Source organism: Malaclemys terrapin, chromosome 12, assembly GCF_027887155.1.
Source record: "Malaclemys terrapin pileata isolate rMalTer1 chromosome 12, rMalTer1.hap1, whole genome shotgun sequence".
In the NCBI taxonomy this organism is placed as follows: Eukaryota; Metazoa; Chordata; order Testudines; family Emydidae; genus Malaclemys; species Malaclemys terrapin.
In genome coordinates, this window is record NC_071516.1 from 5,030,398 (window position 1) to 5,047,667 (window position 17,270).

The 17,270-nt window shown below is 42.7% G+C and overlaps 1 protein-coding gene across 1 annotated transcript in view; it reads left to right on the forward strand.

Annotated features, from left to right (window-relative positions):
* The first annotated feature begins 1,048 nt into the window (after positions 1-1,048).
* The window catches only part of LOC128846404 (pre-mRNA-processing factor 6), a 35,060-nt gene continuing 18,838 nt past the window's right edge, over positions 1,049-17,270 (forward strand). Inside the window, exons 1-11 of the mRNA XM_054045474.1 lie at positions 1,049-1,262; positions 3,332-3,497; positions 5,029-5,147; positions 5,866-5,944; positions 6,954-7,130; positions 8,689-8,844; positions 11,166-11,260; positions 12,238-12,394; positions 12,645-12,807; positions 15,704-15,822; positions 16,526-16,744. Of these exons, the coding sequence (XP_053901449.1) occupies positions 1,081-1,262; positions 3,332-3,497; positions 5,029-5,147; positions 5,866-5,944; positions 6,954-7,130; positions 8,689-8,844; positions 11,166-11,260; positions 12,238-12,394; positions 12,645-12,807; positions 15,704-15,822; positions 16,526-16,744 (1,632 nt within the window). The 5' untranslated portion in view covers positions 1,049-1,080. The remainder of the gene's footprint in view (positions 1,263-3,331; positions 3,498-5,028; positions 5,148-5,865; positions 5,945-6,953; positions 7,131-8,688; positions 8,845-11,165; positions 11,261-12,237; positions 12,395-12,644; positions 12,808-15,703; positions 15,823-16,525; positions 16,745-17,270) is intronic.

Genomic DNA, 17,270 nt, shown 5'->3' on the forward strand with positions numbered 1-17,270 from the left:
AAACCTCAGCTGTGCTTCAGAGGTACTTTATGAACAGAGGGCCAGATCCAGAAATTTAAGAAAAAAAGATAAGACCTAGTGTAGACAAGGTCCTGGCTTCCTCTGTCAAAACATCCCCTTGTCGTGGCGGATGCAGCATCTGCACAGTTTGCCAAGTGTCCTGGGGCCTTTGGGGATGAGAGGTGCTGCATGTGCAATAGGGATCTTCGCAGGCCTGGCCCAGAAAGGCTGCTGCCCCCTTCTAAAACATACTGAGGGGATGTGTATGTGTGTAACATGCTGTGTGTGAAACACTGTGCTGTTGTAAAAAGACGGGTTAAATCCTTGTTGAAACTGATGGGTGTGAACATGCCCTTCATTTAAAATAGCTGTCAGAGACAGTTTAGGGGCCCTACCTAAAACAATCTATAATGGAGTCTGCTCAGAAATTAACACCACATGGGCAGAGGGCTCCACTGGGCCAGTGTGTGTGTAACACATGATGTATGTGTGTGTGTGTGTGTGAGTAACACACTGTGGGTGTATGTCTATGTGACACACTCTGCGTGTGTAACATTGTGTGTGTATGTAACACATGGTGAGTGTATGTGTAACACTGGGTGTATGTCTATGAATGTGACACACAGTGTGGGTGTATGTAACACAATGTGTGTGTAACACAGTGTGGGTGTGTATCTGTGTGTGTGTGTAACACTGTGGGTGCAGGTCTATGAATGTGACACACACAGTGTGTGTGTGTAACACTGTGGGTGTATGTCTATGAATGTGACACACATTCTGTGTATGTAACACACGGTGTGTGTGTGTGTAACACTGGGTGTATGTCTATGAATGTGACACACACTGTGGGTGTATGTAACACACGGTGTGTGTGTGTAACACACTGGGGGGTATGTCTATAAATGTGACACACACTCTGTGTATGTAACACACGGGGTGTGTGTGTGGGTGTGTGTGTGTGTGTGTGCGTGTGCGCGACACACACCCTGCCTGAGGCGGGACCCAGACCCCGCCCCCCCCCGCCCCTTCCGGCCGCGCCGCTCGCCTGGGTAGCGCCGCCCCCTCGCTCGGCTCCCCAACATGGCGGCCAGCAGCGCCTCAGCCTCCGCTTCCGCCGCGGCGCCCCCCGGGGGCTCCAACCCGGCCGGGCCCGGCGGGGCCTCGGGCCTCACCGCCTCCATCACGGGCACCATGAACAAGAAGAAGAAGCCGTTCCTGGGCATGCCGGCGCCGCTGGGCTACGTGCCGGGCCTGGGCCGCGGGTGAGCGAGAGGCGGCCTGGGCCCCCCCCGCCGCAGGGCCCCGCCTGCGCCCTCCCCCCGTGGAGTCGGGCCTGGGCCCCCGACCCAGCGCTGCGGGCCTGGGCTTTGGAGAGCCGGGACTGCCCCGCGCTCCGGGCGCAGTGTCCCTGTTTCCCGCCCCCAACTCGTGTGTGTGTGTGTGTGTGTGTGTGTGTGTGTGCGCGCCCCCCTCCCCCGGCCGTGCAGGCGCGGCCCCCCCATTGGTGGGTGGAGGGCGCTGGGGCTGCAGGGCCTGGGTCCCAGCGAGGCCAAAGAGAGCCCCTCTCCTGGCACCTTAAGTCTTGTTCGGCTGACCAGACAGCAAGTGTGAAAAATCAGGACGGGGTGGGGGGGTAATAGGAGCCTATATAAGGAAAAGCCCCTAAATTGGGACTGTCCCTATAAAATCCGGACATCTGGTCACCCTAAGTCTTGCCCACATGAGACAGTTGTACCCCTGGGGTGAATTTAAACCGATTTAAATGGTGTACGTACTCCACTTCCCCGGCGGCGGGAGCTATGTGGATGGGAGAAGTTCTCCCGTTCTAAACCGGGGGGTAGGTTGGTGTAAGGACCTCGCTCAGGGGTGTGGATTTGCGTTGGAAATGTCTACACTGTGGTTGGTATACTACCTTGCTCAGGGGGTTGAAAACTCCACACTCCTGAGCGATCCAGTTAAACTGACAGTGGGGCTGCGCTTCTGTCAACCTAGCTACCGCCTCTCGGGAGGTGGATTACCTAAATCAGGGATTGGCAACCTCTGGCATGCGGCTCACCAGGGTAAGCCCCCTAGTGGGCTGGGCCGGTTTGTTTACCTGCCGTGTCCGCAGGTTCAGCCGATCTCGGCTCCCGCTGGCCGTGGTTCGCCGCTCCAGGCTGATGTGGGCTGCGGAAATTGGGAGCCAGCACATCCCTTGGCCTGTGCTGCTTCCCACATTTTTTTAAAAAGGAGGTGGACCTGGAGGAGTGGCAGTGTTGGGATAATAGCTGGTGGGGAAACAGGGAGCAGGGCTGTATAAAACCTGGGTCCATTCTGCGTAAAACTGTCTCTTTAAGAGGACAGTTGTTCCAGCATCACATCACATCATTTAACTATGGGGGCCAGGTAACATACCTGTGAATTACAAGTTTGTTCTAAATGATCTGGACAAACTGGAGAAATGGTCTGAAGTAAATAGGATGAAATTCAATAAGGACAAATGCAAAGTACTCCAGTTAGGAAGGAACAATCAGTTGCACACGTACAAAATGGGAAATGACTGCCTAGGAAGGAGTATTGTGGAAAGGGATCTGGGGTCACAGTGGATTACAAGCTAAATATGAGTCAACTGTAATGCTGTTGCAAAAAGAAAAAAGCAAACATAATTCTGGGATGTATTAGCAGGAGTGTTGTAAGCAAGACATGAGAAGTAATTCTTCAGCTCTACTCCATGCTAGTTAGGCCTCAACTGGATTATTGTGTCCAGTTCTGGGCGCCGTAGTTCTGGAAAGATGTGGACAAATTGGAGAAAGTCCAGAGAAGAGCAACAAAAATGATAAAAGGTCTAGAAAACGTGACCTATGAAGGAAGATTGAAAAAATTGGGTTTGTTTAATCTGGAAAAGAGAAGACCGAGAGGGGACATGATAATAGTTTTCAAATATATAAAAGGTTGTTACAAAGAGGAGGGAGAAAAATTGTTGTTAACCTCTGAGGATAGGACAAGAAGTAATGGGCTTAAATTGCAGCAAGGGAGGCTTAGGTTTGACATTAGGAAAAACTTCCTGTCAGGGTGGTTAAGCACTGGAATAAATTGCCTAGGGAGGTTGTGGAATCTCCATCATTGAAGATTTTTAAGAGCAGGTTAGACAAACACCTGTCAGGAATGATCTAGATAATACTTAGTCCTGCCATGAGTGCAGGGGACTGGACTAGATGACCTCTCAAGGCCCTTCCAGTCCTACGATTCTAAGATTTGTAATGCCTCACTTTCAGAGTGATTAAAACACACATCTGTATATTGTAGCACTATTACTATAGGCTAAATCATGGCTACTGGTCTCTCACTATAGTGCCACGGGTTTTACCACCCGTTCTGATATTGGCCCAGCTCGAGATGCCAACGACCCAGTGGATGATCGTCATGCTCCGCCAGGGAAGAGAACTGTTGGGGACCAGATGAAGAAAAACCAGGCTGATGATGATGATGAAGATCTGAATGACACCAATTATGATGAGGTGATGCAACTGTAGCATTTCTGTTAGCTTTTTCCTCGTGGCTGAGGGAGGTGTCTATAATTCTGCTCCCCTCTACCCCAGCGCACACACACTACTAACCCCCTTCATAATGGCAAATCTCCAGTAGAGGAGACAAGGGCAGAGTTCCTTGTAGAGGCACTTAACACTACGTTTTGTTTGCATAGATGCCACAGCGTTTTTTGTGGTTTTCATTTTAATGTTTGTATATTATGGTTTAATTGTCCGTACCATGCCCTGAGTATCTTGGGAGGGATATCTAAATAAAACATTAGTCTCGGTACTTTGTGGGATGCATCTTTCATCTGCCTCCAGAAATGAAATCTGAGCTCTGTTGCCCTTTGTTAAGGTTCCTTCCCCACTCTGAGCTCTACGGTACAGATGTGGGGACCTGCATGAAAATCTTTACGCTTAACTACCAGCTTAGATCTGCTTTTGCTGCCACCACCCAAATTATTTATGAGTTATTTGGGAAACTCTGTCTACCTCCCCCATCAGAATATTTCCCTCCCAAGTACTATAACCCTTCCCGGGGTAGCCTTGAGAGACTTCTCCACCAATTTCCTGGTGAACACCGATCCAAACCCTTGGATCTTAAAACAAGGAGAATTTAACCATTCCCCCTCCTTTCCCCCCACCAATTCCTGGTGAGTCCAGATCCAATCCCCTTGGATCTTAAATCAAGGAAAAATCAATCAAGTTCTTAAAAAGAAGGCTTTTAATTAAAGAAAGAAAGGTAAAAATCATCTCTGTAAAATCAGGATGGAAAATAACTTTACAGGGTAGTCAGATTCAAAGAGCCCAGAGGAACCCCCTCTAGCCTTAGGTTCAAAGTTACAGCAAACAGAGGTAAACCCTCTAGCAAAAGGAACATTTACAAGTTGAGAAAACAAAGGTAAACCTAACACGCCTTGCCTGGCTGTTACTTACAAGTCTGAAATATGAGAAACTTGTTCAGAAAGATTTGGAGAGCATGGATTGATGTCCGGTCCCTCTTAGTCCCAAGAGCGAACAACCCCCAAAACAAAGAGCACAAACAAAAGCCTTCCTCCCACCAAGATTTGAAAGTATCTTGTCCCCTTATTGGTCCTTTGGGTCAGGTGTCAGCCAGGTTACCTGAGCTTCTTAACCCTTTACAGGTAAAAGGATTTTGGTGTCTCTGGCCAGGAGGGATTTTATAGTATGGTACACAGGAGGGCTGTTACCCTTCCCTTTATAGTTATGACACCCTTTGACGTGTCATTGTCTTTATTTGGACTGTATAGTTGAACCAGGCAAAATTGAAGGAAATGGTTTTTCCTTATGGGAATTTTTATTTACTGAAAGGTTTTGCTGTTGAAATGCATACAGTATGGGCAAGGGCAGGGTTGCTTTTATTTAGGGTTGTGTTAGCCGGATGCTCTTGTTAGAAGCGGCTTGCTGAGGTCTTTTCCTTATCCCAAATTATGTTGATAACTGTGCTAGATATATAATAGCATCTTTAAACTGGAGTTACTGTGTTTAAAATTCTCAGTTTAACGGCTATGCGGGGAGCCTGTTCTCAAGTGGTCCATATGAAAAAGACGACGAGGAAGCTGATGCTATTTATGCAGCTTTGGATAAGAGAATGGATGAACGGAGAAAAGAGAGAAGGTATAATTATTGCACTGTCAAGAGAGGCATTATTTGCTGATTTTAGTGGGAGGTGGGTCTAGGAGTCAGAACTTGTGACTTCTGTTTCCAGCTCTTCCGCTGTCTCAATCTGTGTTCTTGGGCAAATCTCTAAAAGGCAAAATGTTCAAAAGCAGCCACTGATTTTGGGTAGCCTATGTGAGAGATGCTGGGTCTGATTTTCAGAAGTGCTTGGCTTTTTGCATGACACCTTGAACAGATGTTAATACTGACTAGCTTCTCTTGCATATGGTTGAAATGGCTGAGGTTTGGTGATTTAGAGAGATGCTAATCCAAAACTAATATAATTGAACTTAAATGCATCACACAACAAGTGAGATATTGTTAGAAAAGTCTTCTAATCTAGATATTTTGTATGTTTATTAACAAACGTTACTAAAAACAGTATTTTATCAGATCCATAGGGAGCTGGAGATTAAAACTAAACATGGATGCAAAGTTCAATTTTTATTCTATAGTATTATTGCTTGAGGATCCTGAAATATGCCTTATTTGACTAGATATTTAATATTCTTCTGTAAATCGATAAATAACTTCAACTTGCTATATGCAGTATGTGTAACAGTTCTCTGATATAGGCTTATGCCTTAAGAGCTCTGACCAAACAGGTTTCTTCTATAATAATGGTACTGGATTTAGTGTTTCTGTGAGCTTGACTTCAGCACTCCTTATTTTCTAGAGAACAACGGGAGAAAGAGGAGATTGAAAAGTACCGTATGGAACGTCCCAAAATTCAGCAGCAGTTCTCAGATTTAAAAGTAAGGAGATAACTGTCCTACACGTTATGAAGAAAATAGCCCATTTTAAGAGTGAAGAGATGGACGTGACTTTGGGCATTTATTTGCACAGTTCCTATTCTATAGTATTTTCTATATGGGAATTTGTTAAGAATGTTATGCATGTCCCCTGCCTTCAGACTAGAACTGATTTCCATTGAACAATAGACAAAAATGGGTACGAAGGTAGTAGCTAGTGATGCAGAAACCAATTTTGGGCTGATAATGTCTTAAGTATTGTAGTATGATGTTTTGCATTGGGGACACAGGTGGTTGTTTTTTTTACTGGTCAGTATTGATTTAAACCAAAGTACTGTTGGTATATGCTATTAACAGTAAATCAGTATGATTGGTAGTTTGTATGTGTGTACTGTGAGGATTGGTAGGATTAAATACTTACCAGCCATTTAGTTGTAGGTGTCTGTGGTCATCGCCATTCCTTCCTCTCTGCCAAATGGGCATATTAGGGTATTGAAATAGACACAGATTTTGGTATCGGATCTTTTTGGCTCCACAAGTGTAAACAAGCCCTGCACCCTGAGAGTGGGTTGGTCTGGTCACCCGGCTGAGAAGCTGCGTTGCAATTCTGCTTTTTTAAAATGTTCACGATTGACATAACTGATGTGGAGGGAGAAAAATTTCAGTCCTGACTCTCAACGTTTTCAAGATGGACATTGCGGTTAGTCAGATTAAACTACATATTCATAATACCCTGTTAAAATTTAAAAACAATCGCTACCAATTAGCGAGGCAAAAATATAAAAATATCAGGTTAAGATCCCAGTCTGTACAAAGAAGGTTCCTATTAAAAGTATACAACTCCCCTGTGCACTGAAATTCTTTAGTGTTGACCTTTTACTTCAAAATGGGACCCCACTGACCCTGAATTCTCTGAAACCAACGGATTGATAGTCCACTAAACAATAGAAAAATTTACAATTTTTCAAACAACATTTTCTAGAATCAGTAATGACCGCTTTTTTTTGTGTAGAGGAAGCTAGCGGAAGTCACAGAGGAAGAGTGGCTGAGTATTCCAGAAGTTGGTGATGCTAGGAACAAACGTCAGAGGAACCCACGTTATGAGAAACTGACTCCTGTTCCTGATAGTTTCTTTGCTAAACACTTACAGACTGGGGAGAATCACACTTCTGTGGACCCCCGGCAAACGGTGAGCATGAAAACAAACAAACATGAAGAAGTTACCGCTTTACCCATGTTAAATTGGAGAAAATTATTAATAGTAGCTAGAGACAAGCACTTGCTGTGAAATGTGCCTTATTCTTAGCCTAGAACACATCCTGCAATTCCATTTAAAATAAAGACAAAGGCACTAGGCTTAATCCTTTCTTAAGTGAATAGCATATGGAAAGACCTCTTTAGTACAAGAGCCTTTAGAAGAGGTTGCTATATGTTGCAGTCCCAGGCTTATTGAAAACTTCTATTTTATTCAGCAAACTCTGGAGCTGAGCAGAATCTGAGCAAGAATAATCAGAGAGCCTTTTGTTTTAACAAGGGAAGATTCTAAAATTCTTTTGTTTTAGCTCTCTTTGGCTAAGGGGTGTCTAACTAATTTTGGTCAATGAACCAACGTATTTCTTATTGACTGAAACTTTTCCAAATATATAACATGAATTGGCGTCTAACTTCCCTTAGTGGCTGATGTATTCGATTTCTTCTAGAATTAAGACATTTCACTTTCAGTTGACAGGTCAGTGGTTGAAGTTTTTGGATCATAATTAATTGTTTAAATGGATGCAGAGTACTGTGATCGGCTGATGGAAGAGAAAACTTATTGGACTTAAATTGATACCAAATGATTATATGATTTTATTGCTAATATTCTTTCAGTTAATATTGTCATTATCATCTTTTGACACTTCTTAATTAAATAAATCTGAGAACATACCTGTTCTCATGTTTTATTGTTGAATAGTCCATAGGAAGTTATTCAACTCCCAATATAAAAACCACTGTGCATACTGTGACTTGGGAGGCAATTGTTCAACTTGTACTGGCAATACTTTGGGGAAGATTTCCAAACTCATAAACATCTAGCATAGGTGTGGGCAAATTTTCTGGCCTGAGGGCTGCATCTGGGTATGGAAATTGTATTGCGGGCCATGAATGCCCGGTGGGGGAAGGGGACTGTGTGGGGTGTAGCATGGGGGGGCTCTATAAGGGATGTTACCGAGGTGCGGGGAAGGGGGGCTCTACAGGGTGGTACCAGGGATTCCTAAAGGCCCTGCCGGCAGTGACACTAAGGCTGTCATACCAGGCACTGTCACAGGTAGAGGCACCCTAGTTGGGCTGGGTGCAGCCCCTGGGTGGTTTCGAGGCTCTCAAGGGTGGGGCCGTAGGAGACCGGGAGGGGATTGGGCGCCCTGCCGCGTGGGACGGGTTTCCAATCCTGGAAACAGCACAGTGAAGTCGCGCCTGCGCAGTGTGGTGCTGCATGCCAGAAGATGATGCTCATCAACAGAATTGTGAGGTGGGGGCTGGAGAGTGCTGGGCGGGTGGAGCGAGGCAGGCCCCCAACCCCGCACACCGGCGGGAGCTCGAGGGCCGGAGAAAAACGTCTGACAGGCCGGAAGCGGCCCCCGGGCCGTAGTTTTCCCACCCCTGATCTAGCACCTATTGAAACTCCATAGGAGCTGAGCATCTAACTCCCTTGAGTTCTGTTGAAAATCCCAGCATAAACCTTAATAATATATCTCATTTTTTGGCAGCAATTTGGCGGTCTGAACACTCCGTATCCAGGGGGTTTGAACACTCCGTATCCAGGAGGAATGACACCTGGGCTAATGACACCTGGGACAGGTGAACTGGATATGAGGAAGATTGGGCAGGCCAGGAATACCTTGATGGATATGAGACTGAGCCAGGTAAGGCCACAGGAACACAATAACCCTGAAGGTGTACCTGTTTTGTAATGAAGCCTGGTTTTTCAAAACTATTATTTTATTCTCTTTGGGATATTAAATAGTGAAAAAAACATTGAAAAGCAGGGCAATAATAATTAAAAGAATACCCTACAGCCCTTAGCTACAGGCCTGTTCTAGAGGAATTCTCTGGGAGATGGGTCAGTGCATTCTGGACCATCACAGAGGAGTTGAGCTTGCCAGTCATGGCAGAAATGGACATCAGGTCTACAGAGTCAGTTTTTAGTTTGGTGCGATGGTTGTTCCTCTTCTCTTAATTAGTGAACCATTCAGTACACAACCCTTACTCTGAAATGGTATCATGGAGTTCTATATTTATTTCAGTGATTTCAAGAGAAAATTTCATGCTGGTTCAGACGTGAAAAGCAGGGCTTTGGAGCTGTGCTCCGGCTCCGCTCCAGCTCCAGGCAAAAACCTGCAGCTCCACTGCTCCGGAGCTGCTCTGCGCTGCAGCTCCAGGCTCCGCTCCAAAGCTGTGGTGAAAAGATGGCCTTTCTAACCACTAGCACTAAACTCTCCCATGGGATCTGAAAGTCCAACTGTGTGCTTTTTGACTCTGTGGTGTATACTTGCAAATATTAAAGATTTGTCAGGCTAAATTGCACCCTTTGTTCTGCTTGTCCAACCTATTACCTGAGAGGGATTGCGCAGTTTAACTCTAGGCAAAATTTGGCCAGATGTTTGGAACTTAACTAACAGTCCTGTTGATTCAGGTGAAAGAATCCGTCTTCCTTTCCTATATCTGTGTTCTGCAGTGCTGTCACAGAAGTAAAAAATGCACCATGTCATTAACATCAGATATGATTGAATACATACACAGATTGTTTGTTTGTTTTTACATAGTCATAGAATGTTGACTACATTAAAGGCCAGTGCCCATTAACAACATACTCATGGGGATGTTTCTGTAGACAATATTACAAAAACTTTTTTCTTTTTCTCTAATTGTCCCTTCTCCCCAGTAAAATCAAATATTTAATTGTTACTTTACTCTTCAGCTAAATTCCATAGTTAATCCTTTTGGGGATTTCCTTAAGCAAGCCAGTTTCATGTTATTTTTAATTGCAAGCTGGTACCAGTGCCATTTCTAGTAAAATTAACAGTTCTTATGTGTTTGCCAACTTTTTAAAACATAAAACTAGAGTGTATGTAATATTAACAAATGACGGTTCATGGGTAGGGTGACTATCAGTGTTGGTGCCTGCAGCAAGTTCTCGTGCCTTTGACAGTTCTCTTGACTGAAACCCACTCAATAGGACAGGTGATGTCAGATGCCCTTAACTTCTCCAAATTGAAGGACTTTTTGTAAGTCTACACCATTAAACTTTTGGTGACCTGGGTCAAATATCAAATGTAAATATTTTTCTGTAATTGGCATTGCATAATAAGTGCACTAGATTTCAAGATTGTAATTCAGTGGGAACATGGAAATTCAGTCAGTCATAGTTACACATACAGACGCTACCTGGGCTATGCAAACCCAATTTACGGAAAAAGTTCCATACGTGTTTTTTTTTTTTTTTTTTGCGCACGCGTACTTGTCAGAGATACGTTTCCAACTTACGCAAAATTCGACTTGTGCAAAGAGTTCCGGAACAGAATGCTTGCGTAAGTCGGGGCGCTTCTGTATCTACACAGCACGTGCAGGCTATTTCTGCCTGCTTTCTCACATATAGAGAGGTTTGATTGCATCGCCTTGGTTTCAATTCCTATTTTCTGACTGTAACAGGGTCTAGCTAAAAAGCTTCCTCAGTGGACAGGCTCCATCCTGCTTCGCAGATGTTCTTCTCTACTCAGTCCTCCCCTCCCTGCTCCTTTACAAAGTTACTAGTGTTGGTACAAAACCTGTCTCCTCTGCAGCTGCCATTTGGAACACCCTTTCTGATCTTTTTACCTCAGTAACTTTCCCTTTAATTTCTAATCTCATTTGCAAACATTTTTCTCCTTTTGATTAAGCCTGTTAATTCCCCTCTCTGTTTGCTTAAACTCTGATAATATGGCTTAATTGTGTAAATCATTTTGGGATACATTGTGTAGGAAAGATGCTCTGCAAAATAAAGCTGCATTGTCATTTGTTTTAGAAAAACAAACAAACCATGGGTATAAGCAAAGTTTTCCAGTTTACTCCATTTTGGTTTTCATACCAGATGACCATGTAAGTTAAGAGAGAACAGTTTTTGTGTGTTTTCACTCTTAATGTATTTTTCATTGCCAAAACTGTAGTGCTCTGACTGGTAATTTCAGCTTTGGATTTACTTTCCCAGGTGTCTGACTCTGTGAGTGGCCAAACTGTGGTGGACCCAAAGGGATATCTGACAGACTTGAATTCTATGATACCTACACATGGAGGAGATATCAAGTAAGTCTAGTTTGGGGTGAATTGGTTTGGCATTTATTAATGGTTGACCCTTCTGCATGTAAATGGAAGTTTATATTTCTAATGTATCTGGCCAAAATGGCTTCCAGGTGACCTTTGTACATGTCTGAAGGATTCCACTCATCTTTACTTTTTATTAATATGTTGTATTTGTGAAAATTGCTAGACTGATGGCATTGGAGACTGAAGTACCATAGGCCAGGTCCTGCAAGTTCTCCCTCACCAGCATACCTAGATTCCGGGCCTGGATGAGCTGCCTCTATGAGGGAGTACAGTCTCTTTACCCATTCGGTTCTTGTGTAGACTGCCTACAAGCATGCCAGATGGGCTGGCGCCTTTGTGATGCAGTTACCTATCTGCTAGGAAATAACCCAATACATTTCACACATGCTGCTGATCAGTGACTGCCCTTAGTCAATACTGACCTCATTTGACCTGGTGACATTGTGAAAATACCTATAGCCCAATCCTCTGTGACATCTGTATTTAGTCATATAAAAAAGACTTACTTAGAATTAAAGTAGCATAAATCCATTTTCTCAGTGCCAGCACTAAAAATCCAGGAAGTTGCCAAGTGAAACCAACATTTACATGTGCAAGAACTTCAGCTCCTTTGCCTTAAATGCCTTAATAGCCAAAAATGCTTACACACTTGTCAATTCCACAACAAGCTTTCACTTTCAGCATGCAACAAACCACAGTGCACACGTGCAACTCCTCAAAATCTCACTTAATTATATGCAACCTTCACATTGACCTCACTTACATTAAAATATATTCTCCACAGTGTTGTAGTGGTAGTATATAATGTGTTATCTGTGTGTAAAAATGTCTGAGGTCTGAGTTAATGTACATCTGAGTGTGATTGTGAGGAACTGGGTGTGGGGAGCTTATTGGTGAAGGAGAGCTGTTCCTTAGCTTACTAAAAGCTTTGTTGTTTGTATTTTCTCCTTTACCAGTGACATCAAGAAAGCTCGTTTACTTCTGAAGTCTGTGCGGGAGACCAACCCTCATCATCCACCAGCTTGGATAGCTTCAGCCCGACTGGAAGAGGTTACTGGCAAACTGCAAGTAGCTCGAAACCTCATCATGAAGGGGACAGAAATGTGCCCCAAGGTAAGAGTTGTTTTGCCTCTCTGTGGATTATTGCAAAAATTTGTGAAAAGAGTGTGGTTAGTTCTCTTACTAAAAGCATATTTTCTTCCATTGAGCTTTTCAGTATAGATTAATATAACCACTCCTGTAACTTATCAGAGGAGCTGAAATAGTGTGTTTCCGAAAGCTCCAGTTTAAACTTGTTATGGGACTTTTGCCACTGTTTGCGCTGATGGAAAGGGTGTCAATTTCATTGTTTGCTGACCCACAGAGTGAAGATGTTTGGTTAGAAGCTGCCCGGCTGCAGCCTGGAGATACGGCTAAGGCTGTGGTGGCCCAGGCAGTCCGCCACCTCCCACAGTCTGTCCGGATTTATATCAGAGCAGCAGAACTGGAGACAGATATACGAGCAAAGAAACGTGTCCTTAGGAAAGGTGAGACCTTCTACAGGGTTATAACAACTAACCCTTCAATTTCCTGCAAGCGTTCTTCTAAAAAAATAATAAAACATAAACACTTTAGGGCATGGCCTGGAGTTTTAAATGTTATTCTTGTCATCAGCAAGAACATATCCTTTCACACTATGTGTGATTAAACTGGAAATCATTGCTGCAGGAAGTTGTTGAGGCTAAAACTTAATAGGATTGGATATAGAGTTACAGTTTTGACAACAAAAAATCTGGAAGGGATATTAAACCTTGTGCTTCAGGACTTAAGCCAGTCTCTAACTATTAGAGACTTCCAAGAGGTGGGGTATTGTACTTTTCTCTGAAGCCTCTGGACAGAGGATTCAGGAGAATGGATTGGATAGATCTCCACTATGGAAATTCCTATGTTCCTATGACAAATAGTTTTTCTCTACATTATTTACTCAAATGCTTGCATCTTTTATGCTGTTGCCATCACAGCTCTCATCCATCTGAAGTGTACTGCCTCCTTCAAACTCATAATGCCTATTCAGTAACTAGCACACAACAGTATGATTGGCACTTCTCTCTCATGACTGATCATCCCGGTGTGCTGAAATTAGAGGTCTTGCTCATGGCACCACAACATTAACTTCAAGCAGCCAAAGAATTAATGTGCCAGTCCCATTTCAGAAGAGATTAAAACTACCTCCTTGTCAAGTTGCTGAATCCTAGCATTTAAATTCTGTTACAAACACTCAGAGTTACTGCAGTTTTCTAGGTGTCCAGGGAACAGGATAAGGATTTAATGTCTTTGTAGATCTTTAATATGCATCAATTCACAGTATTAAATGACTGCATAGCATCTAGTACGATTACTGCAAGGATTAGGACCAAGGGAAGTAAATTGCCTCCTATCTGACTGTTGCAGTTGGTTATCTGTGATGAAATGACACTTGTGTTGTACTTGCCAACATTTGAATAAAAGATTTGCGCTTCAGCTGTTGTTCTGGAACTTGCAAGAGTTCAGATATTTATTTTGTGTGTGGCTTTTTAATTATGGGTTAGATACTGCAAAAGAATTTGTTCTGCAATGTGCTGCTAAACACAGCTGCTGCTATTAAACTGTGTGCGCCTATAAAAGTTGCAGTAAGTATTAAATAGAAAACCAGATGGTAGTCATATGAGAAAGTGATAGATTTCTGGATGTGACTTGTGAGCTGGATTAGAACGATGATTTACAGCATGTTAAGTACACAAGTTATTTTTTTCCGTCTGATGTTTAAATGATTAGAGATATTGTATGTTCTGTGAGCAGCTTTCAGTTCAGAATATTATCTGGTAAGAAGTTTGGTGTATAGCTGTTGGTGGAAAAGAATATAAATGTATCATGCTGCTTCTAATTTCCACATGTTACTATCAGCTTCATGGTGTTCCTCCGCTACTGCGTCCTATGGTGCAGCACAAAACTGAGGCCTGGAGGTATTTGGATCAGGAATCATGTGAAGACTGGCAATTTTAACCAGTATTTACCAGAAAATAATCAGGGCTAAGTGCCAAGTAGCAGCACTGAAATATGATCCTGTAATGTGCTTCTCTTTTGTTTCTGTGGGTTGTATGATCCTATCACCCAGCAAACACTCTAGAGCGTCTAATGCTTTTATCCTCTCTAGTGAGGCAGCAAACTGAGGGCTAGAATCCATTTTGAGGTGTAGAAATGAATGCTGTGTCTGTGAAGACATGCTCTTTCCTGCCGAGTAGCACTTAAAGCTATCAAAGGCTGACATTACTCATTTAGAATGCTTTAAGAAAAGCTCCTGCCACTATAAACTTGATGAAGAACAGTTAACGTCCAGCTAGTCAGAATACCATAATCATTTTCTGTATGTATTTCCTTCTGGTTTTGAGTCCGAGAGAAGCTCAGGATAACAGTCTTTGTCTTCCCTGGACCTTTGTTGGAACAATTAAAGGGACACCATTAACTTGAAACCTGCTCAACTTCAAAAACTGAGATTTTAAAAGTAATTTCAAATGTTACACTTGCCTTGGAATCATCTTTCAATTTTTTTGTGGTTTTACAATCACATTTTCCTGTTTTTAAAAAGGTTTCTCTTCCCTGTTGCTATAACATTCCCATATAAGCATGGGAAAGACTAACCAGACAGGAAAAACAATGAAACTGAATGTACACGAAGTGCATCAAATAAAAAACACCTGAAAAGTAGAGAAATATTCTGTTGTTGTAATCTTTTGGTGTTGCTTGTAGTAACAAAAGAACACCCTCTGTCATATCCATTTTTGTCAGAATTAATCCTTACATGCTTGTTTTTATACCTGAGTGAAAGATGCAGTAACAAAATGCATGTCCTAAGGAGCTAAAACATTTGTCCTAATGTTCTAAAATTGATTTGAACCCTACTTAGACCTGTAATATCTAACAGCTCTAAAATCTCAAACTGGGCACAGTCAAGATTAAGTGGAAAAGCCTTTAACTTGCACAGCAGTTGTCTGAAAATCAGTTTTGTTTGGCTTGAAATGGGGAAACAGTGCTTTATGGTTCCTTGCTTTCCTGATTTTTGTGTTCTGACAACTGTTGAAGCAGTTTCTGAAAGAGTTAACACAGATGTTACAAGTTAAGACTTTTGTAGCCTGTGGAATTTCAGGCTAGATTTTACTCCAATTCTTCCATCTTGTACTGGCTGAAGAGAAACAAAAGGACCTTCTGGTTTGGAAAAATGGTACTTTTTCTCCCTCTCCAGCTTCACTTTTTATGAGCAAAACTGTTTTAAATTTTTTTTTTTAAGACTTCCTCTATGAAAGAAAAGGGATAGCTATGTTTGCAGAAATGATTATTGCTAGTACAGCATTCTCTCTTGTAAAAGCCTTCTTTCCCAAGATTCATATTATTATTTGACCTTTCTAGCCCTTGAGCATGTTCCGAATTCAGTACGCTTGTGGAAGGCAGCAGTGGAGTTAGAAGAACCTGAAGATGCTAGGATAATGCTGAGCCGAGCAGTGGAATGCTGTCCAACCAGCGTGGAAGTAAGTCAACAAATCTCTCTCTCTCCTTCAGATTAAGGATATTCCTATAGAAAGGGTCTGATGTTTACAAGCTTTGAAAAGCAAAGTTGACAGTAAAGTGCAGTGTGCGGATTTACCAGGCATTTTAACTAACCAGCAAGACAGGTCTGGCAGTATCTTTCTGGGTTAATTTGTATGCCTCAGGTGGTGGTTTTCAGCATGTTTTTACATGTCATTTTGTTGTGTACTTGTTATTGTAATTGTACATGTAAATTGGGTAATTGTACCCATAAATGGCTAGTTAGGCATATTTGCTTGCACAGTTACCTAATTTGCACATGCATTTATGATAATTGCACAAACACACACACATTACTTAAGCCACTGTTTTATTCACTTTAAAAACATTGAACCATACACTGAGCTATAAATCCAGCTGACAACACAATAGAAAATATTACTGCAGAAGTTCAACAGAGACAACATATTCACACATTTGGAATAAGAGGTATTGAATTTTCAAGGCCAGTGGTAAACTCTGATTATTTTACTACTTATATATTGGCATCTTGCAGCCTCGTTATAGTGTGAGATGGGGAGAATCTACCAAAGAGTATATATCTGCATGGTGCAAAGCCTTCTCTCTCGCCTGTTGACAGGGCAGATACTGCTGTATGAAGTGTTGTCTCCTTGTTTTAATATCTAACTTGTTGTTGCTGTCCAGCTATGGCTTGCTCTGGCAAGGCTGGAGACATATGAGAATGCTCGCAAAGTCTTAAACAAAGCCCGTGAGAACATTCCAACAGACCGTCACATTTGGATAACTGCTGCCAAACTGGAGGAAGCCAATGGAAACACTCAGATGGTGGAGAAAATCATTGACAGAGCTATCACGTCCCTCAGGGCAAATGGGGTAGAAATCAACAGGGAGCAGTGGATCCAGGTACTCGTGTGTGTTCCCTTTTTTAAAAAACCCTTCTGTGCATGCTAGTATTGGGCTCCAGTCAGACATTTCAGATTATGCATTCTCTTCCCACTCTGACGCCCACTGATGCAAAATAATATAGAACTTAACATTTCTGATATCAACCAGTGTCCCATGTCCGAGTCACTTCTGATCAATAACTATCTGAGCTGGAAGGAACCAGGCTAGTGCCATGATTAAGTGGTATGTCTGGGAGTAACGTGCAATCTAGCTGGAGAATGTACTTTACTGTGGTCAGATTTACGTCTTTTTTTTTTTTTTTTGAACTGTGCTACTTCAAGCAGCTGCTGTATGAGGGTGTAAGGGGCACAAGCCTCAAGCTGTGCTTTTGTGTATTACCTACACCTGGATTTATTGGTTTAAAAACCATCTACTCACCAAAAGGAGGCCTTTTCCGACAACATATTACAAGAAGTGGGTGTAATTGATTGCATGTGGACAGCAGAAAGTAGAGGAGCGATTTTGTGCAGTGTCCACATCTGAA